General features: G+C 44.5%; 2 protein-coding genes across 2 annotated transcripts in view; both read right to left on the bottom strand.

Moving 5' to 3' along the window:
- Positions 1-23,514, bottom strand: part of LOC103281095 (unconventional myosin-XV) — a 78,304-nt gene extending 54,790 nt beyond the window's left edge. The window contains exons 1-16 of the mRNA XM_062964243.1: positions 23,334-23,514; positions 22,187-22,300; positions 21,113-21,274; positions 17,656-17,769; positions 17,427-17,485; positions 15,468-15,591; positions 15,154-15,249; positions 13,946-14,077; positions 13,687-13,812; positions 13,404-13,481; positions 9,484-9,638; positions 7,496-7,541; positions 7,140-7,264; positions 5,448-5,565; positions 3,701-3,876; positions 1,857-1,941 (exon numbers count right to left, since the gene is read on the bottom strand). Of these exons, the coding sequence (XP_062820313.1) occupies positions 1,857-1,941; positions 3,701-3,876; positions 5,448-5,565; positions 7,140-7,264; positions 7,496-7,541; positions 9,484-9,638; positions 13,404-13,481; positions 13,687-13,812; positions 13,946-14,077; positions 15,154-15,249; positions 15,468-15,591; positions 17,427-17,485; positions 17,656-17,769; positions 21,113-21,274; positions 22,187-22,300; positions 23,334-23,492 (1,869 nt within the window). The 5' untranslated portion in view covers positions 23,493-23,514. The remainder of the gene's footprint in view (positions 1-1,856; positions 1,942-3,700; positions 3,877-5,447; positions 5,566-7,139; positions 7,265-7,495; positions 7,542-9,483; positions 9,639-13,403; positions 13,482-13,686; positions 13,813-13,945; positions 14,078-15,153; positions 15,250-15,467; positions 15,592-17,426; positions 17,486-17,655; positions 17,770-21,112; positions 21,275-22,186; positions 22,301-23,333) is intronic.
- Positions 23,515-23,646: 132 nt separating this feature from the next.
- LOC134294220 (unconventional myosin-XV-like) overlaps positions 23,647-25,419 on the bottom strand; it is a 14,247-nt gene continuing 12,474 nt past the window's right edge. Inside the window, exons 6-7 of the mRNA XM_062964568.1 lie at positions 25,237-25,327; positions 23,647-23,754 (exon numbers count right to left, since the gene is read on the bottom strand). Coding sequence (XP_062820638.1) covers positions 23,647-23,754; positions 25,237-25,327 — 199 coding nt within the window. The remainder of the gene's footprint in view (positions 23,755-25,236; positions 25,328-25,419) is intronic.

The following is a 25,419-nucleotide window of genomic DNA, read 5'->3' as shown; positions in this document are numbered from 1 at the left end:
TGGATGAGGGGTTGTGCTGCCAAGTTTAGTGTTTCTGGAATGTGTAGTTTTGTTGTTTTGTCCTAGGCCGAAATTTCATTACCCTTTTATATATATAGATTGTATGTATATATATACTTGTAAACTGCCCGGGCAGGATATAAATGTCGCTAATAAATAAATAAAATAATTATCAGATAGGGTGCATTTCTTCATGGATCGGATGGATTCGTTCACAAATTTGCACGACTTCTTCGGAAAAGGTCCAGACATCAAGGGATTTCCGCGCCATTCGGATCCCAGAGTGCAAGAGATGGCTTCTCTTCTATCCTTACTGAAAGGACTAGGGCTGAGGTAGTAGTTGGAACTCACCGGCCAAAGCAAAGCGCAGTTTTGTGTGGCACTTTCTTCTGTTCACCCAGCAGGGTGGTTGGATCAAATAAACCTGTTGAACGATCTCTTTGCTTCCAGTGTTCGATATTCTGGAGGTTTTTTGGGCCATTTGGTAATAGAGGGACACGGCATAGCGTCCCAACGTGACTCTTTTGTTCCGTCCCTCGGTCTTTCCGACGTCTTTGACATCTGAGTCTCTTCTCGAACCAACAAGTCAAGGGCGCTCTGACCGGCGAGGCCGTGAAGGCACCACCACCACGAAGAAGTTCCCTAAATGGGACGTTTGGGGTGCGGAGGCGGCCTTCCCGATGCCAAAGGGGTGGCGCGGACACGGCAGGATGCTCCGCCTCACCTGCCGGACAGGTAAGGCAGGTTATGGGCCCATTCTCTTAGCCAGGCTTTCTTGAGCCCAAAGAGGATCCAGACAAAAGCTTTCAGTGTGCACACTCTGTTTTGCAGTTGGAAATGCCATTGTTGCTCCATTGGGACTGTCCTCTGCTTACGGTTTGTGGTTTGGCAAGGCACCAGCACTCTTAGAGAGAGGACCTTTGCCAAACTACAAAGCTCACCATTCCATCATCCGGAGCTCAAGGGGTGTCAAAGTGCATTCCTTCTACAATGTAAGTGTAATGAAGTATGGATTTTGGTTTACAGATGTTATGTTTAATTGTGTGCTTATGTTTTAAAAGGATAAGTATTACAGTTATTGCATCTCAGCACTCAGAGGCTGGTTGCCATGGAGAAGTAGGCGGAGCCAACTGCTGTTTAGTTGAAGAAAGTGCAGAGTTTAAAAAAGAGAGTCAGTCTGTGCTCTGATGAGGCACAGGGAAGATTGACTCCAGGTTGAAGGGATCAAGGAGACTCAATTGTTCATTTTGAGTCGGTTTAAAATAAGTTTGGTGATTTATTTAATGTAGTCTGTGTCCTGGTAAGGCACAGAGAATCTGTGATAGTATATCACAGGGGTGACTGTGGTTTGAAGTCACTGGATAGTCCAAGTTTCACACTTTGGGAACCAATCCCAGCTGGACTCACAGAGATCCATTGAAGTAATGGTCTAAAAGTGGCAGAAGAAGAAGTTTTAACTACTTTAAGAAAAGAAGTGATACTTTAGGGAATTGATTCATCTCATTCTAGTATTGTAACTGTTAATAAGAATACCTCTAAGTGAGAAACAATATTGTAACCACTAAGCTCTGTGCCTGAATAAACTTATTGTTCTTCCAACATCGCATATATTCTTAACCAAGTTACGCTACCCTTTAAAGTAAAAGGTCTCCTCCCCGAGTCCTTGGTGGTTTCATCTTTCCAAATTGGTGGCAGTGAATTATTAGTCCTTTACAATTGGTGGCAGCGGTGGGATAAAAAGATTCCCCCCGCCTGAAAGAACCTTAGTCGTAATAAAGATCTTCACAGTAAGGATTTCAGAGACCAGGTGGCCCTTGGGGTCCCTCCAATCCCGCCTCCCCAGCGGCCGGACTCACCTTGAGGAACCTCCGGCGGTTGACGTAGATGTGCACCAGGCACCTGACCCTGAGGAGCGTCCGGCGCAGCCTCCGAAACCTTTGCCTGCAGAGCGGGACGGAGGTGGGAAAGGTCACCCCAAGCCTCAACAACACTTTCTCCTACCCAAGGGCGAGAAACCAGAACAAGAGACCATAACCCACCAAAGCAGACCAAGGACGGCAAAAAAATTAAACACGGTTTCTGTCACCGGCCAACGATGGGCCTCTATTAGCATTTGGACTGCAACTTCCATCATCCCCAGCGGTAACCACAGTCCAACCAGAGTCAAGACTCTTTATCTCAGACAACGATTACAAACCATGGGAGATTATGAGTGTTGGAGTCCCACCCTAACCCATGACTGTAATGACAAGGGATGATGGGATTTGTAGTCCTTCTCCCCAAAATGAACTTTCTCTCAACTATGGGAGTGAAGGAATTACACTCCCGGTTTTAGCAGAATGATGGCAGCTACAGGACTTGACCTTATTGGGAATGATGGGTGCTGGAGTCACCCCAAACAATGCCTGTGCTGTCAATGGATGATGAGGTTTGTATTCCAAACTGCAGGGATGGAGGAGCCACTTCCTCATTCCAAGGAAGAGGCATGAGCAAAAGTTACCTTGGGAAACTAGAAATCCCCTGGTCAGAATAGCCAGTATTTTCAGGGAAAATCCAAATCCAAAATGCCTCCTTAATTGTGATGAACCTTGAATGCATGGACCAGGCATTTGCTGAATGGGACTATGTGGTATTTGTGTCCACAGATGAGAAAAGTTACTTTTCTCAGTGAGCAAAGCCAACATTCAGAGAGCTGTGGTTCAAATACTAACTCTCCCAAGCTCTAGCTCAGGGATTCTTAAAGTGGGCACTACCGCCCCCTGGTGGGCACTGCAGTGATCCAGGGGGGTGGTGATGGCCACAGGTGCATTTGGAGGCGGGGCCAGGGGAGGGGCGGGGCCTCTTCCCAAGTGCTGGAGACAGGGCTGAGACCCTGAGGCGCCTGTTAGGACAAAGGGGGCGGAGCTAGAGGAGTGGGCGGGGCTTCTTCCCAAGAGCCCGAGACAGGGCTGAGCCTCTATACCTCTCCTGAGAGGCCTTTTAGGACTAAAGGGCGGGGCTAGAGGAGTGGGCGGGGCTTCTTCCCAAGAGCCCGAGACAGGGCTGAGCCTCTATACCTCTCCTGAGAGGCCTTTTAGGACTAAAGGGCGGGGCTAGAGGAGTGGGCGGGGCTTCTTCCCAAGAGCCCGAGACAGGGCTGAGCCTCTATACCTCTCCTGAGAGGCCTTTTAGGACTAAAGGGCGGGGCTAGGGGTGTGGGCGGGGCTTCTTCCCAAGAGCCCGAGACAGGGCTGAGCCTCTATATAACTCCCCTGAGGCGCTTGTTAGAACACAGGGGCGGGGTATAGAGGTTCAACCCCGTCAGGCACTTGGGAAGAAGCCCCGCCCCCTCTTCTAGCCCCGCCCCCTGTGTCCTGATAGGCGCCACAGGGCAGGATAGAAGCTCAGCCCTGCCTCAGAGCTCGTAACTCCGCCCATCCCAGTCCTGGCCGCCCATTTGAACTAGGGGAGAGGCTCAGCCCCGCCCTCCTGAGCAGGAGCCACACCCACCCCTCCAAGCCACGCCCCCTTTCCAGGGGGCACTGAGTAATACTTTTTCCGGAAAGGGGACGGCAGGCCAAATAAGTTTGGGAACCACTGCTCTGGCTAATGCAGCATTTGCTACGTCGGGTATTGCTATGGCATTGGTGGGGATGATGGGATGGGAATAATAATAGTAATAATAATAATAATAAGCTTCGAACAAGTGTTATCTCAGCACCTGACCAGGTAGCCCCGGGCCCGGGTCTGGAGGAGGATAATCCTATGTCGAAGGGCGTAGAAGCGCTTCTTGATCAGGAAGCCGCGGATGTAGCGCTGCAGCGTCACAACGGCCATTTGGACAATGCGCTCTCGCTTGACCTCCATTTCCTGGTAGACGCACTCCTTCACGAAGAGCTGGATGGAACGGACGGGAAGAAGGAACAAGGGAAGACATTCCTCCAACAACCTTGGTCTTGGTCTACAGAAGACTTGTACGCAACGGACAACTCTTGAAAGCGCACACATGCATCAACTAACACAGTGATGGCGAACCTATGACACGCGTGTCAGCACTGACACATCTAGCCATTTTTGCTGACACACGGTGGTCACCTCTTGGGTTGTTAAGTGTTTTCTGGCCAAATTTGGTGTCATTTCATCCAGTTGTTTGTTTTTGTTTACTCCATCCTACAAATGAACAGTACATTTATATCTATATATATAAAAGAGTGATGGCATCACGGCGACCCACAAAACAACAAAACTACAAGCCCCCCAACCTCGAAATTTGACAACACAACCCATCATCCACGCCTCTAGGTTGATACAACAAAAAGCAAAGAAAAATAAAGTCCGAATTAGAGGGAGAGAAATAATTGTTTTTCTCCAATTGCTGCCACTTAGAAGGCTAAGCTCCGCCCACTTGGTCTCCTAGCAACCCACTCAGCCCAGTGTTAATAAAAGAATAAAAAATAAAATAAATACAAATAATACAATAAAAAATAATAATAAACACTAAAAAAATTAATACAATAAAATGCTATAACAAAATAACTAAAAATAATACAACAAAATAATAAAATATAATAAATAAAAAAGATAAGTTACAATAAAATTAATTTTAAAAATACAAATAACGTCAAATAAAAATTCCACAACAACTTTTAACCAATACCACCACCACTTTCCCACAGCAACGCGTGGCCAGGCACAGCTAGTATGTGTATGTGTGTATATATATATATATATATATATATATATATATATATATATATATAATATCCTATTATTATATTATCCTATTAATATATTTTATAACATTATATTATATTATAATTATATCATTCTATTATTATTCTATTATTATTATTGTAGTATATCATATTATTACTATTATATTATATTATTATTATAATATTCATTATTCATGACTATATTGAAACTTGAATAGAGAGAAATCAGTGTGGAAACTTTGTGAAGCTTAAAATGCAATAAGTACCATAGATTGTTGTACATGGAAATAGTGGTAGTAAATAGTTTTTGATTTATTAAATACAATTATATATTCCACTTATACATTTTTGTTATTTAAACTATACATATTGCGAAATTATGTTTTTTTTCCCCTCAAAGTGACATACCACCCAAGTCATGCTAGGTTTTTTGACGAATTTCGACACACCAAGTGCAAAAGGTTGCCCATCACTGAACTAGCATAAGTGCCATTTCACAGAGACCACGAAGAAGAAAAGAGGAGGCGGAGGAGGAGGTGGACCTGCATCTTCAGTTCATCCAACTCAAGCTTCTCAGAAGAGAAGGATCTTTTCTGAGGGTCTTGGGGTCTGGATGGACTTGGATGAGATGAGCAGAGCAAGAGGACTACTGTCTATACAGCAGGAAGATGAAGAACCCATGAAGTCCACCATTGCAGCCAGAAGCTCCAGGAATGGTCCCACCACAACCCCAGGAAGATGGGCCCGTCCTACCTTGGAGGTCCCGATGCTGTACATATCTGGGGTGACGGCGCACAGCTTCTTCAGGATCCCGACACAGTTCCACCCATCGGGGATCATGCCGGGCTTGATGTCCACAAGGCAACGGTACCTGGACGGACACAGAGGGGGTCTCCTGACATGAGTTTGGACCTCCATCTTCATTTTATGGCATGCTTTGGCTGGACGTTGGCCATAGATTTGTGCAGAAGGGCCTAGAAATGCTAGAATCCTTATCTCGGGCAAAGCTGGGCTTAACCTTGGACTCAGCTTGGGAAAAGCTGAGCTTAATATTGGACTTAGCTTTGGCAAAGCTGAACATAATATGGAAGTTAGCTTAGACAAAGTTGGTCTTAATATTGGACTTAGCTCAAACAAAGTTTTAACATTAGATTTAGTTCAAAGTTGATACTTAATACTGGATTTAGCTCAAAGTTGGGCTTAACATTGGATTTAGTTCAGGAAAAGATTAGCTTAATATTGGACTTAACTCAGACAAAGTTGGATAGCATTAGATTTAGCTCGAAGTTGGTCTTAATATTGGATTTAGCTCCAAGTTGGGTTTAACATTGGATTTGATTCAGGAAAAGATGATCTTAATATTGGACTTAACTCAGACAAAGCTGGATAGCATTAGATTTAGATCAAAGTTGGTCTTAATATTGGATTTAGCTCCAAGTTGGGTTTAACATTGGATTTAGTTCAGGAAAAGACGAGCTTAATATTGGACTTAATTCAGACAAAGTTGGATAGCATTAGATTTAGCTCGAAGTTGGTCTTAATACTGGATTTAGCTCAAACTTGGGCTTAATATTGGATTCAATTCAGGAAAAGATCAGCTTAGTATTGGACTTAACTCAGACAAAGTTGGATAGCGTTAGATTTAGCTCAAAGTTAGATTTAGTTCAGACAAAGTTGGTCTTAACATAAGATTTAGCTCAAAGTTGATATTTAATATTAGATTTAGCTCAACGTTGGGCTTAACATGGGATTTAGTTCAGGAAAAGATGAGCTTAATATTGGACTTAATTCAGACAAAGTTGGATAGCATTAGATTTAGCTCGAAGTTAGATTTAGTTCAGACAAAGTTGGTCTTAACATTAAGTTTAGCTCAAAGTTGATACTCAGTATTGGATTCAGCTCAAAGTTGGGCTTAACATTGGATTTAGTTCAGGAAAAGATGAGTTTAATATTGGACTTAACTCAGACAAAGTTTGATAGTGTTAGATTTACCTCAAAGTTAGATTTAGTTCAGACAAAGTTGGTCTTAACATTAGCTTTCACTCAAAGTTACATTTAGTTCAGACAACTAAATGGTCTTAACATAATATTTAGCTCGAAGTTGATATTTAATATTAAGTTTGGCTCAAAGTTGGGCTTAACATTGGATTTAGTTCAGGAAAAGATGAGCTTTATATTGGACTTAATTCAGACCATGTTGGATAGCATTAGATTTAGCTCAGTCACATAGATTTAGTTTAAAGTGGGTCTTAACATTAGATTTAGCTCAAAGAAGGATGAGCTTAATATTGGACTTAACACAAACGAAGTTGGTCCTAACATTGGATTTAGTTTGAACAAAGCTGGGCTTAACGATGGACTTAGTCTGGATAGGACACACATTGTCATTTAAATGCAAACCCTTCCAACTTCCTTCTCTTTCTGCTCCGGAATCCTTTTTTGTACCTCTCAATGAAGGTCTGGAAAGGGATGCGCACTGGAAATCCCATTTTCCGGATCCGGATGGTCTCTAGGATGCCCGAGTGCCTCAATTGGCTGCTGACAACGTCGGACTCAAAAAGCTCTGGCTCCTGGATAAGGAAAAAAAAAAAACCAAAACCCCACTGAGTGGCCATTTGGTAGCCCTGCCACTATTTCAGGGACGGAAACCTATTAGTCCTCTGCCTTCCCACTTTCCCCATCTGCTTTAAAAATGCCCCAGAGTCTCTTCCCTCGCCTTCCTTCGTCCTCAGTTTACTTCAATTGCTGCAAACCCCAACCAGACTTGTTATGGCCAAGAGAATGGTGTGAAAAAGCAGTACCTTTTTATTGTTGGGCTTCAGGCAGCGGACAAAGAAAGGGTTACACCTGCGGAGAAAGGAGAAAAATAGTTTATTTCCTGGGATTAAAGAATCCCCACCTTCCTCTCCAAACTGGGACTTGAGAGAATTGGAATTACTGTATATACTCGAGTATAAGCCTAGTTTTTCAGCCCTTTTTTAAAGACTGAAAAAGCCCCCCTCGGCTTATACTCGGGTGAGGGTCCTGGTTGGCTTATATTTGGGTCAGCTTATACTCGAGAATATATGGTACATTTATTATTTTCCCCTATTATTATCGGTATTGTTACATTTATTATTTTTCTCTATTATTGTTGCTACTATTAAATTTATTATTTTTCTCTATTATTATTGGTATTATTACATTTATTATTTTCCTCTATTATTATTGGTATTATTACATTTATTATTTTTCTCTATTATTGTTGCGACTATTACATTTATTTTGCTCTATTTTTATTATTATTAATAATACATTTATTATTTCACTCTGATCTTATTATTATTACATTTATTATTTTTCCCTATTTATTATTACTTGTATTATTTTCCTGCATCTATTATTATTATTATTATTATTATTATTATTATTATTATTATTATTACATGTATTATTTTTCTCTATTATAATTGGTATTATTACATTTATTATTTTTCTCTATTATTGTTGCTACTATTACATTTATTATTTTTCTCTATTATTATTGGTATTATTACATTTATTATTTTCCTCTATTATTATTGGTATTATTACATTTATTATTTTTCTCTATTATTGTTGCGACTATTACATTTATTTTGCTCTATTTTTATTATTATTAATAATACATTTATTATTTCACTCTGATCTTATTATTATTACATTTATTATTTTTCCCTATGTATTATTACTTGTATTATTTTCCTGCATCTATTATTATTATTATTATTATTATTATTATTATTATTATTATTATTACATGTATTATTTTTCTCTATTATTATTGGTATTATTACATTTATTATTTTTCTCTATTATTGTTGCTACTATTACATTTATTTTGCTCTATTTTTATTATTATTAATAATACATTTATTATTTCACTCTGATCTTATTATTATTATTATTGCATTTATTATTTTACTCTATTTATTATTACATGCATAATTTTCCTGTATTTATTATTATTATTGTTACATGTATTATTTTACTGTATTATTATTAAAGGATACATAAGCACATTTACATTGAAGAAGATGGAAATCATGATTCGATCAGAGTTGGACAGTCTTCTCTTAAATTTGAGCTTGATGTAAATATACAAAAACATTTAACCTACTTGATGCCTCAATTAATGTAATTTTATTGGTATCTATTTTTATTGCCGAAATTTACCACTCTTGGCTTATACTGGAGTCAATGTTTTCCCAGTTTTTTTGTGATAAAATTAGGTGCCTCGGCTTATATTTGGGTCGGCTTATACTCGAGTATATACAGCAATGTAATTTTATTGGTATCTCGGCTTATACTGGAGTCAATGTTTTCCCAGTTTTTTTTGTGGTAAAATTAGGTGCCTCGGCTTATATCCGAGTAGGCTTATACTCGAGTATATACGGTAGATAGATACAGTAGAGTCTCACTTATCCAACACTCGCTTATCCAACGTTCTGGATTACCAAACACGTTTTTGTAGTCAATGTTTTCAATATATTGTGATATTTTGGTGCTAAATTCGTAAATACAGTAATGACTGCATAGCATTACTGCGTCTTGAACTACTTTTTCTGTCAAATTTGTTGTCTAACATGATGTTTTGGTGCTTAATTTGTAAAATCATAATTTAATCTGATGTTTCATAGGCTTTTCCTTAATCCCTCCTTATTATCCAACATATTTGCTTATCCAACGTTCTGCCGGCCCGTTTACGTTGGATAAGTGAGACTTTACTGTAATATAATATTGTATGTAAATTTAATTTACGGACACCCACCTCTCCATTTTATCAACCAGGTCCAGAAGCGATTGCTGGAACTTGGCCGCCACCGTCTGGGGCTTGTACTTCCTCCTTCCGGTGCTGTTCCTTCCCATCATGGTCTTCTGCTGGGCCACCACTTGAGCGTGGCTGAAGAACAGGTTGGCCACCATCTGAGCCAAGGAGGGTCAAGGCACGGGTTAAAGCACTGGTTCCCAAACTTATTTGGCCTTCCACCCCCTTTCCAGAAAAAATATGACTCAGCGCCCCCTGGAAAGGGGGGCGTGGCTTAGAGGGGTGGGCGTGGCTCCTGCTCAAGAGGGCGGGGCTCAGCCTCTCCCCTAGTCCAAGATGCAGGGCTGGGAGGGGAGGTGGGAGGGGCCACAAATGGGCGGAGTTACGAGCTCTGAGGCAGGGCTGAGCTTCTATCCCTGTCCTGAGGTGCCTGCCAGGACACAGGGGGCGGGGCTAGAGGAGGGGGCGGGGCCTCTTCCCAAGTGCCTGATGGGGCTGAACCTCTATACTCCGCCCCCGTGTTCTAACAAGCGCCTCAGGGGAGATATATAGAGGCTCAGCCCTATCTCGCACACTTGAGAAGAGGCCCCGCCCACTTCCCTAGCCCCGCCCTTTAGTCCTAAAAGGCCTCTCAGGAGAGGTATAGAGGCTCAGCCCTGTCTCATGCTCTTGGGAAGAGGCCCCGCCCCCACCCCTAGCCCCGCCCTTTGGTCCTAAAAGGCCTCTCAGGAGAGGGATAGAGGCTCAGCCCTGTCTCACGCTCTTGGGAAGAGGCCCCGCCCCCACCCCTAGCCCCGCCCTTTGGTCCTAAAAGGCCTCTCAGGAGAGGGATAGAGGCTCAGCCCTGTCTCACGCTCTTGGGAAGAGGCCCCGCCCCCACCCCTAGCCCTGCCCTTTAGTCCTAAAAGGCCTCTCAGGAGAGGTATAGAGGCTCAGCCCTGTCTCATGCTCTTGGGAAGAGGCCCCGCCCCCACCCCTAGCCCCGCCCTTTGGTCCTAAAAGGCCTCTCAGGAGAGGGATAGAGGCTCAGCCCTGTCTCACGCTCTTGGGAAGAGGCCCCGCCCCCACCCCTAGCCCCGCCCTTTGGTCCTAAAAGGCCTCTCAGGAGAGGGATAGAGGCTCAGCCCTGTCTCACGCTCTTGGGAAGAGGCCCCGCCCCCACCCCTAGCCCTGCCCTTTAGTCCTAAAAGGCCTCTCAGGAGAGGTATAGAGGCTCAGCCCTGTCTCATGCTCTTGGGAAGAGGCCCCGCCCCCACCCCTAGCCCCGCCCTTTGGTCCTAAAAGGCCTCTCAGGAGAGGGATAGAGGCTCAGCCCTGTCTCACGCTCTTGGGAAGAGGCCCCGCCCCCACCCCTAGCCCCGCCCTTTGGTCCTAAAAGGCCTCTCAGGAGAGGGATAGAGGCTCAGCCCTGTCTCACGCTCTTGGGAAGAGGCCCCGCCCCCACCCCTAGCCCTGCCCTTTAGTCCTAAAAGGCCTCTCAGGAGAGGTATAGAGGCTCAGCCCTGTCTCATGCTCTTGGGAAGAGGCCCCGCCCCCACCCCTAGCCCCGCCCTTTGGTCCTAAAAGGCCTCTCAGGAGAGGGATAGAGGCTCAGCCCTGTCTCACGCTCTTGGGAAGAGGCCCCGCCCCCACCCCTAGCCCCGCCCTTTGGTCCTAAAAGGCCTCTCAGGAGAGGGATAGAGGCTCAGCCCTGTCTCACGCTCTTGGGAAGAGGCCCCGCCCCCACCCCTAGCCCTGCCCTTTAGTCCTAAAAGGCCTCTCAGGAGAGGTATAGAGGCTCAGCCCTGTCTCATGCTCTTGGGAAGAGGCCCCGCCCCCACCCCTAGCCCCGCCCTTTGGTCCTAAAAGCCCTCTCAGGAGAGGGATAGAGGCTCAGCCCTGTCTCACGCTCTTGGGAAGAGGCCCCGCCCCCACCCCTAGCCCCGCCCTTTGGTCCTAAAAGGCCTCTCAGGAGAGGGATAGAGGCTCAGCCCTGTCTCACGCTCTTGGGAAGAGGCCCCGCCCCCACCCCTAGCCCTGCCCTTTAGTCCTAAAAGGCCTCTCAGGAGAGGGATAGAGGCTCAGCCCTGTCTCATGCTCTTGGGAAGAGGCCCCGCCCCCACCCCTAGCCCCGCCCTTTGGTCCTAAAAGGCCTCTCAGGAGAGGTATAGAGGCTCAGCCCTGTCTCATGCTCTTGGGAAGAGGCCCCGCCCCCACCCCTAGCCCCGCCCTTTGGTCCTAAAAGCCCTCTCAGGAGAGGGATAGAGGCTCAGCCCTGTCTCACGCTCTTGGGAAGAGGCCCCGCCCCCACCCCTAGCCCCGCCCTTTGGTCCTAAAAGGCCTCTCAGGAGAGGGATAGAGGCTCAGCCCTGTCTCACGCTCTTGGGAAGAGGCCCCGCCCCCACCCCTAGCCCTGCCCTTTAGTCCTAAAAGGCCTCTCAGGAGAGGTATAGAGGCTCAGCCCTGTCTCATGCTCTTGGGAAGAGGCCCCGCCCCCACCCCTAGCCCCGCCCTTTGGTCCTAAAAGGCCTCTCAGGAGAGGGATAGAGGCTCAGCCCTGTCTCACGCTCTTGGGAAGAGGCCCCGCCCCCACCCCTAGCCCCGCCCTTTGGTCCTAAAAGGCCTCTCAGGAGAGGGATAGAGGCTCAGCCCTGTCTCACGCTCTTGGGAAGAGGCCCCGCCCCCACCCCTAGCCCTGCCCTTTAGTCCTAAAAGGCCTCTCAGGAGAGGTATAGAGGCTCAGCCCTGTCTCGGGCTCTTGGGAGGAGGCCCCGCCTCCTTCCCTAGCTCCGCCCATTTGTGTCCCAACAAGCGCCTCAGGAGAGGTATAGAGCAGGGGTCCTCAAACTTTTAAAGTGGAGGGCCGATTCACAGTCCCTCAGACTGTTGGGGGGCCGGACTAGGATGAAATAGTCCAAAATTAGGATTGTTGTTGTTGTGTGCCTTCAAGTCATTTCAGACTTAGGTCAACCCGAAGTCTAAAGTTTAGGACAAAGGCCAAGTAAATGACCCTGGAGGACCTTAGTTTTGGGACCCCTGATCTATACGATCTCATAAGACCATAGGTAAGCAAAGAGACCTCCAAAGACCATCTAGATGATCTCATAAGACCATAGGTAAGGAAAGGGACCCTCAAAGGCCATCTAGATGATCTCATCAGGCCATCAGAAGACCATAGATAAGGAAAGGGACCCTCAAAGACCATCTAGGTGGTTTTAAAAGACCATAAAGAAAGGGGCCCCCAAAGGCCATCTAGATAATCTCATAAAACCATAGGCAAGGAAAGGGACCCTCAAAGGCCATCTAGACGGTCTCATAGGACCATAGGAAAGGAAAGTTAGGCCATAGCTAAGCAAAGAGACCTTCAAAGACCATCTAGATGATCTCATAAGACCACAGGTAAGCAAAGAGACCTCCAAAGACCAGGCAGACTTAGGTCAACCCTAAGTCTAAAGTTTAGGGCAGGGGCCGGGTAAATGACCTTGAAGGGCCGCATCCGGCCCACGGGCCTTAGTTTGGGGACCCCTGGTATAGATGCTCAGCCCTGTCTTGGGCTCTTGGGAAGAGGCCCCACCCCTCCTCTGGCCCCGCCCCCATGTCCTAATAGGTGCCATCACCGCCCCCCGGATCGCTCCAGCACCCACTTTGGGAATCACTGGGTTAAAGGAAACCCAGACTCCCCCCATGAAGCCCGGATGTCCACATCCCTGTCCTCACTCAAAACAATCCCGCAAGGTAGGAACTAGGTAGTGTCACTACCAACGATTCCTTTGTAGGAACTAGATTAAGAGATGCTGACCAAGGAGGAAGGCGAGAAAGCGTCCTTAAGATCCAGCCGAATGAGAAGCTTGTTTAGACCATACCCTCCCAGATATTCAATTTGGTGACCCCCATGGGTATCCTGGGAAAGAGTAGTTTGAGAATCCAACAAAGCGTGGACCTACTTTGGTTTTGCTGTTGACGAAAAGGTCCAGGACGTCTTGGCGAACCTGGTCATAGTTTTTGTCCAGGAATTTATGGACCTGTTGAGAAGGAAGGAGTGAGAAAGACCAGACAAAAAGAAAAATCCAGACTCAATATGAAGGGTATTAACGCCACGTAACCAAGGTTGCTCTCTAGCGCCATCCCGTTACAGGTCGGATGGGGAATTGCAGCTTCTCAATCCGACAATTTCGATTTGCATTTTCAGGATGGGGTCTCTTCCTCCCCAAATACCCAAGTCCTCACCTGGTAGGTGACCTTTCCTGCGTAGTGCCGGATGGAGAACTCCGGGAGGGGCATCTTTGGCTTGGAGTAGAGCATGTTGGAGCCGTGGTGGTAGTGACACTTCTGGAGAAAAGTGTGGTCCGTCGCCTGGAAGGATGGAGGACGGAAGACACGGGTCACGGAAGCAGAGAATAATGGAGTTGGAAGAGACCACATGGGCCATCTAGTCCAACCCCCTGCCATTCGGAAAAGCACAATTCGCCCACCCCAGAAGAGCCACCTGAGGGAAACTGCTTTGGTCATCCAAGATCTTCAAAATCCCGTGCGGCTTCTGAGCGATGAGATCAATGCAGGGCTGGTTGTCGTTGAAGAGGATCTCTCTCCAGTCCAGATGCTCGCGGATATATTCCTCCTGCAAGCAACACACAAGAGGATTGGATCACGGAATCCTAGCATTGAAACAGATCCCCTAAGACTATCCAGTCCAACCCGTTTCTGCCAGGCTGCTCCTTATGGAGATTCATAGTTTCCAGACCTTGGACCATTTCGGTGGACCTTCTCTGGACCCCTTCCATGTTGTCCAGCTCCTTCTTGAATTGCTTTACCCAAAATCGGACACTAGAGTCCTATGGGACTCAGCCTAGAGTCGCATTGGCTTTTTGAGCTGCAGCGTCACACTTTTGGCTCACGTTCAGCACAGAGCTTAGTGGTTACAATGATGTTTCTCACTTAGAGGTATTTTTATTAACAGTTACAATACTAGAATGAGATGAGTCAAACTCTCTTCTTTCTCTGTCACTTCTTTCTTTGTTACTTTTAAACCGCAGTCACCCTATGATATACAATCACAGCTTCTCTGTTTCTTACTAGGACACAGACTACATTAAATAAGTCACCAAACTTATTTTAAACCGACTCAAAAGAACAATTGAGTCTCCCTGATCCCCTCAACCAGGATCAATCTTCCCTGTGCCTCATCAGAGCACAGACTGCTTCTCTTTTTTAAACTCTGCACTTCTTCAACTAAACGGCAGTTGGCTCCACCTACTTCTCCATGGCAACCAGCCTCTGAGTGCTGAGATGCAGTAACTGTAATACTTACCCTTTTAAAACACAAACACACAATTAAACATAACATCTGTAAACCAAAAATTTGTACTTCATTACACTACCTCTTTCTTAATTTGTACCGTACAAAACTATTTGCACTTTTCTGGCCCACTACCTCTTTTAGGAGCCAACCCAGGATTTTACCAAAGTGTGCTTATTGTTTATTGGTATATGTGATTTTATTTGCTTACGATTTGTTTTTATTGTTGAGTTTTCTATTGCTTGTTGCCTGGGCTTGGCCCCATGTAAGCCGCCCCAAGTCCCCTCGGGGAGATGGGGCGGGGTATAAAAATAAAATTATTATTATATTATTATTATTATAAATCCAAGTCTCTCCAATTTTGGATGGGTCAGGATCAGGACGGATCTGGTTCTTACCTGCTCCTCCTTGAAGACAATCCTGTTAAAGAAGGACTGGAGGTACTCGTTGGCGTAGTTGATGCAGAGCTGCTCAAAGCTGTTGAAACCAAGATCCTGTTCAAAATACGAAGGAAAACAAGAAGTAGCAAATGGGGATCTCAATTCAATGGGAATTGTAGTTTTGCAAGGTCTCCACCGTCTTGGGCTTAGAAGCCTCAAGAGCTTCCCAAGCTCCATCTCCCAGGATCCCAGAGCACTGAGCCATGGCAGTTGAAGTGGTATCAAACTGCATTCATGCTCCAGTGTAGATGCCCGCTGGATCAAGATCGCACCTCAAATCCATAGATATCCAAGACCGAGATGGAGAGGGTTTCCTGCCGAGGGAAGATGAGCTTGTTGATGCGGTCCGTCAGCCAGTTGAAGAGGAGCGAATACAAAATCTTCGCAATGGCATCTCTGGGAAGGGAGAAAAACCATTAGAAACACCACATTCCAAACAGCAAGAAGGAATCTGTTCCCAACGTTTTGTCCCCAAACCAGTAGGGATCATATTACATTATTGCACAATTTTTCGCATTTCAGTCAATTCTGCACAAAAATGTTGAACTTGGTGCACAAAACGGTGTCGGCGTTGAAGAGCACTGTACATTTTGCATAGAAATTATTATTATCATTATTATTATTATTATTATTATTATTATTATTATTATTATTATTCCCACCCCATCATCCCCACCAATGTCATAGCAATACCCGATGTAGCATTATATTATTATTATTATTATTATTATTATTATTATTATTATTATTATTATTATTATATCCCTCCTCTATCTCCCCGAAGGGACTTGTGGCGGCTTACATAGGGACAAGCCCGATCCAACAAAGATTAAAACCAAACATAGATTAAAACACCACCGTATATACTCGAGTATAAGCCGGCCCGAATATAAGCCGAGACACCTCATTTTACCACCAAAAAATGGGAAAACATTGACTCCAGTAAAAGCCGAGGGTGGTACATTTCAGAAATAAAAATAGATACCAATAAAATTACTTTAATTGAGACATCAGTAGGTTAAATGTTTTTGAATATTTACATCAAGCTCAAATTTAAGATAAGATTGTCCAACTCTGATTAAATCGTTATTCTCATCTTCTTCAATGTAAATGTGCTTATGTATCCTTTTAATAATAATAGAGTAAAATAATACATGTAATAATAATAATAATAATAATACAGGAAAATAATACATGTAATAATAAATACAGTAAAATAATAAATGCAATAATAATAATAATAAGATCAGAGTGAAATAATAAATGTATTATTATTAATAATAAAAATAGAGTAAAATAAATGTAATAGTAGCACCAATAATAGAGAAAAATAATAAATGTAATAATACCAATAATAATAGTAGTGTAAAATAATAAATGCAATAATAATAATAATAATAATAAGATCAGAGTGAACTAATAAATGTATTAATAATAATAATAATAAGATCAGAGTGAACTAATAAATGTATTAATAATAATAATAATAATAATAATAATAAGATCAGAGTGAAATAATAAATGTATTAATAATAATAATAAAAATAGAGTAAAATAAATGTAATAGTAGCAATAATAATAGAGAAAAATAATAAATGTAATAATACCAATAATAATAGAGAAAAATAATAAATGTACCATATATTCTCGAGGATAAGCTGACCCAAATATAAGCCAACCAGGACCCTCACCCGAGTATAAGCCGAGGGGGGCTTTTTCAGTCTTAAAAAAAGGGCTGAAAAACTAGGCTTATACTCGAGTATATACAGTATATCAATAAAACATATTTCAAGAAAATATAGAGTTTTATTCTGGGCACCAATTGGGGGGTGCAAGTGAATTCTTCTGCGCAAAATGTCCCGAAATGCAGGGGAAAAATTATGAAAATCCTCAACAAGTTCATGCAATTTGTATCAATTTTTGGCATGTTGGGTGATTCTGCACAGAAACTCTCATTGTGTAATAGGTTAAACATGATGCACAAAGCACACTCTTGGCATTGAAGAATATTCTCTGTTTCGCATAGAAAATGTAGCACTTTGTGCCGGGAACCAATTGTTTTGGGTGCAAGTGAATTTTCTGTGCAAAATGTCCCGAAATGCGGAAAATAATCATAATAATCCACAACAGGTTGATGTCATTTGTATCAAGGCACGATGTGTGAGATGTGTGAGAAACCTATGCTCTCTAAGTTGCCCAAGGACTCCAACTCCCACCGTCCTCTTTTTTACCTGGCGTCGACCGCACTCTCGACAGTGAGTGGGGTGAAAATCTTCTCCCTCATGGTTTCCTATGGAGAAAGAGAAGGGAAGGAACCAAGAAATGTGTCATCTTGTGGCGGAGAGTCCCACAGGTCAGCCACCAAGAAACAGTTCTTGCCTCTCTGAATCTCCTATCCTTTAATATTCAGGGATCTAAGCATCCCATTGGTTGGATCACAAGATCTTCTCCTGCTCTTACCGTCACTTTGTAGGTGATGGACCGTTGCAATCCCTCGGGAGAGATTTGCAAGAGTTCGGCCACAACACGGATCTCCCTCGCGCTCACAACCGAGGCCACTTCCTGGAAGTCCGTCTGCAAAGCAACAAGTTCAAGTTACGTTCAGCATCAAGAGTGGCATGACATTATGTAACACAATTTTTGTTCCTGGGTTATAAATGTCATTTCTTAAGAGGGTCTATCACAGTGATTCCCAAAGTGGGCGCTACCGCCCCCTGGTGGGCGCTGGAGTGATCCAGGGGGGCGGTGATGGCACCTATTAGGACACGGGGCGGGGCCAGGGCCTTTTCCCATGTGCCGGAGACAGGGCTGAGCACCTGAGGCGCCTCTTAGGACACAGGGGGTAGAGCTAGAGGAGTGGGCGTGGCTTCTTCCCAAGAGCCCGAGACAGGGCTGAGAATCTATACCTGTTATATCCCAGCCGCCTTGGGGTTCTGAACCTGGTTCAGAAATGAACTTTGACCAGGATGAAGCTTACTCTGACTTTTCACCCAGTTCTCCTCCGAGTTCCTTCCAATTACAGGCCCCAGCTGTGGATAGCTTCGAGGCTTCCTTAATTGAGAGAGATACTGAAAACATGACTCCCGTGGAAGAACCAGATGTTCCAAGCTCCCCAGGGAATGTATCCTTTAACAAAAGACGGTTTTTGCAGCAACAGAGATCTCAGACACAGCAGTTTCGAAGGAGTCAACAATTGGCATCTAGAGGGGATACTGGATAGCAGAATGCCTTGGGAACCTTTGGGGAGTTGGTTTCCCTTCGCTGTTATTAGATCTAAGTTCTATAAAAGTATCTTGCACTGTGAACAAGTTGTGGTGTCAACGTAGCAACTTCACCGTTTCCAGTTCCCTGATTTCACCAAGCCAAGTCTCCTGTGGACAAGCCGAGCCACAACTCCCGTTTTAATCCGGAGTGAATTCACGTCCTTGCCTTGTTCCTGAATCCAGATTGCTTTTAGCTTCGTCTTTTGCCTGCCTTGAAATCCAAGCCTTTCTAGTGATTTTGGACTTTGTTATTTACTCCTGCTTTCTTGTTGTTTCCCCGCTCAAGAACTTTTCAACAGTTTTGAGCGTGTTTCGGTTTCTGGACTTTGGACAATAATATTGGACAAATCACTTCAACGCTTTGGACTAATTCATACCATTCCTTAAAGGACTATTGCTCACTCATCCTTTCCACTTATTCTTTCCTGAATTTATTATTGTTTTAATAAAGATATTATATGATTATTGGTCTCTGTTTGGTTTACAGTGTTCAAGCTGCCTTGGGGTGCAACAATACCTCTCCTGAGGCGTTTGTTGGGAGACAGAGGGCGGAGCTAGGGAAGGGGGCGGGGCCTCCTTCCAAAAGCCCAAGACAGGGCTGAGCCTCTATACCAGGGGTCCTCAAACTTTTAAAGTAGAGGGCCGATTCACAGTCCCTCAGACTGTTGGGGGGCCGGACTAGGATGAAATAGCCCAAAATTAGGATTGTTGTTGTTGTGTGTCTTCAAGTCATTTCAGACTTAGGTCAACCCGAAGTCTAAAGTTTAGGACAAAGGCCAAGTAAATGACCCTGGAGGACCTTAGTTTTGGGACCCCTGATCTATACGATCTCATAAGACCATAGGTAAGCAAAGAGACCTCCAAAGACCATCTAGATGATCTCATAAGACCATAGGTAAGGAAAGGGACCCTCAAAGGCCATCTAGATGATCTCATCAGGCCATCAGAAGACCATAGATAAGGAAAGGGACCCTCAAAGGCCATCTAGATGATCTCATCAGGCCATCAGAAGACCATAGATAAGGAAAGGGACCCTCAAAGACCATCTAGGTGGTTTTAAAAGACCATAAAGAAAGGGGCCCCCAAAGGCCATCTAGATAATCTCATAAAACCATAGGCAAGGAAAGGGACCCTCAAAGGCCATCTAGACGGTCTCATAGGACCATAGGAAAGGAAAGTTAGGCCATAGCTAAGCAAAGAGACCTTCAAAGACCATCTAGATGATCTCATAAGACCACAGGTAAGCAAAGAGACCTCCAAAGACCAGGCAGACTTAGGTCAACCCTAAGTCTAAAGTTTAGGGCAGGGGCCGGGTAAATGACCTTGAAGGGCCGCATCCGGCCCACGGGCCTTAGTTTGGGGACCCCTGCTCTATACCTCTCCTGAGAGGCCTTTTAGGACTAAAGGGCGGGGCTAGGGGTGGGGGCGGAGCCTCTTCCCAAGAGCCTCTGTATACCACCCCTGAGGCACTTGTTAGAAAACGGTGGTGGGGTATAGAGGCCACGCCCCCTCCTCTAGCCCCGCCCCCTGTGTCCTGGCAGGCGCCGCAGGACAGGGGTAGAAGCTCAGCCCTGCCTCAGAGCTCATAACCCGCCCACCTCCCCCTCCCAGCCCTGCATCTTGGACTAGGGGAGAGGCTCAGCCCCGCCCTCTTGAGCAGGAGCCACGCCCACCCCTTTAAGCCACACCCCCTTTTTTCTGGAAAGGGGGAGGTAGGCCAAATAAGTTTGGAAACCACTGGTCTATCATAAAAACATGGAAAACGTTGATGACACTGCAAAAACGTTTTCTTTGTGAGACATCCTTTAGAGCAGGGGTCCCCAAACTAAGGCCCGGGGGCCAGATGTGGCCCTCCGAGGTCATTTACCTGGCCCCCGCCCTCAGTTTTATAATATAATATATTGTATATACATATAATATTGATAATATTATAATGTAATACAATATAACACTAATAATAATACCATATAATAATATTAATTATATATTCTATATTACATATAATATTACTAATAATGTTATAGTATTGTGGTATAGTTCAATATAGTAATATATAATGCTAATATTGTGCTGTGCTAATAATATAATATATTGTATGTACATATAACTTGTAAGCCACTCTGAGTCCCCTTTGGGGTGAGAAGTGTGTGATACAAATGTAGTAAATAAATGCAGTAAATAATCAATAAATCAATAAATTTTAGACTTAGGCTCGCCCAAAGTCTGAAATGACTTGAAGGCACACAACAACAACAACAACAATCCTAATTAACTTGACTATCTCATTGGCCAGAAGCAGGACCACACTTCCCATTGAAATCCTGATAAATGTATGTTGGTTAAAATTGTTTTTATTTTTAAATGTTGTATTGTTCTTTCATTGTTGTTGTTCTTGTTGTTGTTTTTGCACTACAAATAAGACATGTGCAGTGTGCATCGGAATTTGTTTGTATTTTTTTCCAAATGATAATCCTGCCCCTCAACAGTCCGAAGGATCGTGGACCGGCCCTCGGCTTAAAAAGTTTGAGGACCCCTGCTCTAGAGAATGAAATTAATGAATTTCCCCCTTTGGACTACAAATCCCAGAATCCCCGTGGAGCATAGGCTTCAAGTTGACTCTGAGAAAAGGAACTTTCCTCAGGGTCTGCGCCCACCTCGTATTTTTCAAAGTAGACGTTCCCCAGGTGGAGGATGGAGGACAGGATCCGGAAGATGCTCTCCTGGTCTTGAGGAGTGAAGTTCAGGATCTCCAAGGCGTCAAGGAGGCGGTGGAAGTCCTCCAGGTCCATTTTGCCAGGAATCTCACAGTTCCCTCCCTAGGAAAGGGATCAAAGAGAACCCTGAAACCCTGCCTGTATGCACAGTTGGGCATGATGAGGCAGTGTGCCAAGTTTGGGGCAGATCCAACATTGGCTGGGTTCAGTGCTGTCTGTCTAAGGGTGAACTACAACTCCCAGAGCAAGAAGTGAGTGAAGCTACTTGGCCCATCCTCCCCCAATCTGCCCCAGGATGGAAAGGGGTTCATGAGGGTTCTGTGTGCCAAGTTAGGTCCAGTTCCGTCACTGGTGGGCATCGCAGTGGCCTGTGGGAGACGTAGCAATTGAAAGTACTACAAATCCCATCATCCATGGTCCATCGTCCCACAAATGGCACCAGGGCGTAAAGCGCATCATGGGGATTAGGTGTGCCAAGTTTGGTCCAGATCCATCATTCCTGGTGGTCTCAGTGGCCTGCGATAGTGGCGGCCAATCAGAAAGCTGGCACATACTCGCATACATACATACAAACATACAAACATTCACTATATATATATATATATATATATACACACACACACACACACACACACACACACACACACACACTAGCTGTGCCCGGCCACGCGTTGCTGTGGCTAGGACTTAATTTTACTTTTCTTTTTGTTATATGAACGTAGAGGCGTGGATGAGAGGTTGTACTGTCAATTTTCAAGGTTGTGGGGCGTTTAGTTTAGTTGTTTTGTCCGGTGCCGTGATTCCATTACCCTTTTATATATATATGTGGTTGGCTTGTATGTACCACAAAGACTCCTGCAGGACTTGATGGATCTGGACCAAACTTGGCACACAACCCCTTCATTACACAACTTAAAGTAATTAAATCCGCCCCATTTTGGGCTGGATGTATGTTAATGGAGATTTGCCCCGCCCGGACAACAGCACCTTGACTTCTCATCCATTGCTTCCTACCTGGTTGAGATAGTAGTAGGTTTCTGCCTCCTGGAGGCCGAATTTCCGCTTCTGCTGGGCGGGAAGTCCAGCCAGCATCTCGTAAAAGATATGGTAGTTGCGTTCGTTTTTGGCCTAAAAAATGAGACAAGAGAGAGCATCATCGGCACCAAATTGGGGGTTGGAAAGGCATTGCAAAATTAATATCTAATATGATGGGGAATTGAGGTCCCATGTCCCACATATTTTCCCCTTATATATGTGTGTGTGTATATATACTAGGGTTATCCAGAAAGTAAATTTCGTTTTGGAATTAAAAATGAACAAAGTATAGGAGAAAACATTTACCATATGCAGTTGAAAGCCAGACCCAAATACCACATCTCACATAGTCGCCATTCAAATCTAGACACTTACCATAGCGATGAATGAGCTTGGCAACCCCTTCCCCACAAAACTCTGCCGCTTGCGTCCTAAACCAGCCGGTCACCCCTTCCCGCAGATGCGCAGCATCGCCAAAACGCTGCGTTGAGGATGCAAGTGGCAGAGTTTTGTGGGGAAGGAGTTGCCAAGCTCATTTATTGCTATGGTAAGTGTCTAGATTTGAATGGCGACTACGTGAGATGTAGTATTAGGGCCTGGCTTTCACCTCATATGGTAAATGTTTTCTCATACTTTTTGAGGGCGCAAGTGGCAGAGTTTTGTGGGGAAGGAGTTGCCAAGCTCATTCATCACTATGGTAAGTGTCTAGATTTGAATGGCGACTACGTGAGTTGTAGTATTTGGGTGTGACTTTCAACTGCATATGGTAAATGTTTTCTCCTATACTTTGTTCATTTTAAATTCCAAAACGTAATCTAACTTCTGGATAGCCCTTGTATGTACCATATTTTATGCACACAATCACTTTTCAAGGCAGCACTTTCATTCCAAATGTCTTCCGCCTCTGAGAAACCTAGTCTGAGACAGTAGAAATAGCTGCGGCTATTATTTTAATCAGACTCATTGCCTGAAAGAGACTCGGGAGGCATGGGTTCGGATCCTTGGAAGCCCAACGGAGACCTTGGGTGGGTCACACTCTCTCAGCCTCAAGGGAAGCAAAGGAAAACCCTCCCCAACAAGAAAACAGGGTCTCTGTAATAACAGGAATGAAAAGCGCCCGCTTCACCTGAAAGACGACCCTCGATTTCTCCAGAAGGTACTGGGAAGTGATGGCACCGCAGATGGACCCATTGCTGGGGAGACAAACAAACATATGAATTTGCGTTGGCTCTCCTTGCATTGCTTTCCAACATTCAAACTGGTTGGGTTTTATTGCTGGACACATCTTTTGTAGAAGACTCCTCCTCTCTCTCTCTCTCTCTCTCTCTCTCTCTCTCTCTCTCTCTCTATATATATATATATATATATATATATATATATATTCCACGTCAAAGCAAGCAGGCTGAGAGGCAGAAGAGAAAGGAACAGGTGAGTGTGACTTACTCCTCCAAAAAGATTTCCACAAATTTCCCAAACCGGCTGGAGTTGTCGTTGCGCACCGTCTTGGCATTGCCGAAGGATTCCAGCAAAGGAGTGGCTTCGAGGATCTGGCTCAGAGCGAACGGGAAGAGATTCAGAATTGAAAAATTACAAATGTATATATATACGAGGGCTATCCAGAAAGTAGATTACGTTTTGGAATTAAAAATGAACCAAGTATAGGAGAAAACATTTACCATATGCAGTTGAAAGCGAGATCCAAATACCACTTCTCAACATAGTCCCCATTGAAATCTAGGCACTTCTCATAGCGATATAAGAGTTTGGAAAGTCCTTCCCCACTAAACTTTGCCGCTTGGCTTGCGTCCTCAACCAGGCGGGCGTCCCTTCCCGCAGCTGCGCATGTGCATGCGTTCAACTTTCCCCCATGCTCGTCCTGGATCGCTCTTCTAAGGTTTTGCAAGAAGCACACCTTTCCTGTCCCAAAAAACGGTCGCCATAACCTTCCTTGCAAGCATTTGCAAAACAGAAGGGCGATCCAGGACGAGCGTGGGGGAAAGTTGAGCGCATGCACATGCGCAGCTTCGGGAAGGAACCAAAGACTGGCAAATAGATGGGATAATGGTTAGTGTTCCCTTGGGAAAATTTTGGTAGTTTGTACTCCCTAAATTCTGAACAGTCCAGAATCTGTTAAAAGTGTTTTGTTCGGTAGATTTCCTTGCGGTGTCAACGTTGATTTCTTGGAGAGAGGTTTCTCCGTCTCCAGCTCCTGTTCCCAAGCCAAGTTTCCAGTTCCAGTCGGGCCGTGCCGTGCCGCGACTCTCGAGTAGACCTTGACTTTACTTTAGTTGTTATTCTTGTTCCTGTTTCAAGTTTGCCTCAGCTTCGCCAACCTTGCTGCCTTGTTCGCTACGAAGTATTTCCAGAGGATTGAACTCTGTTTCCTGACGGCCTTGTTTCCTGTTTCAACTCATGGACTTTGATTTCTTGGGAGAGCTATCAAGCTCTCATTGTGGATTATCATATCGGACCTTTCCCTTTATCTATTTGGAACCATCACTGACTTTCTAAAAAGAACTCTTCTTTACTCAGACTCTATACCTAATTTCCTTTGGATTTATAATTGTTTTAATAAAGATATAGTGTGTTATATTGGCTTTTGTCTGGTTTTCGAGTGCAACAATACATCGCAAGTTGAGTTGGAAGGAGAGCTCTCCAAGGTGCTGAATGGCATCTCCTGAACAGCTCCAAAACACAGCAAATAGAAGAGTTGTAAATGGGGTGATTTGCAAAAATGGTCCATTATGAAAACTTGGGGATTGGCGGGAGATATCATTACAGGGCAGAGTTCTTATTTGGAGGGATAATATCTCTCTATGCCTCCCATATATGACCTGAAACGGAAAAACATGCAACTTGACATGCAGAAATCCCAACACCACAAAACTACCATTCCGTACCTCGATCTGGGGAGACACCAAAGCCGAAGCATCCAGGATTGAGAAACAGCAAACAGTGAAAGTTAGGGTTTCAGAAGGCATTTTTTATTTCAATGTTTACACAAGTCATGACAAATGAGAACAACGTACCTGTTGTGTTGCTGTGTGTTTCTGGTTAATCGCTGCCAGGTAGCGAAGGATCAGCTTGGTGGCTTCTGTTTTCCCAGAGCCACTCTCACCGCTAGAAGAAATGCAACCGGTTTGTCATTTATAAAACCCATTGCATTTTCCTTGCAAACAGAGAGCTATGACGGGAAAAAGCTCACCTTTTTA

Source organism: Anolis carolinensis, unplaced genomic scaffold (assembly GCF_035594765.1).
Source record: "Anolis carolinensis isolate JA03-04 unplaced genomic scaffold, rAnoCar3.1.pri scaffold_13, whole genome shotgun sequence".
In the NCBI taxonomy this organism is placed as follows: domain Eukaryota; kingdom Metazoa; phylum Chordata; class Lepidosauria; order Squamata; family Dactyloidae; genus Anolis; species Anolis carolinensis.
The sequence above is the reverse complement of the archived record's forward strand: the minus strand, read 5'-3'. Positions and strand labels throughout refer to the sequence as shown.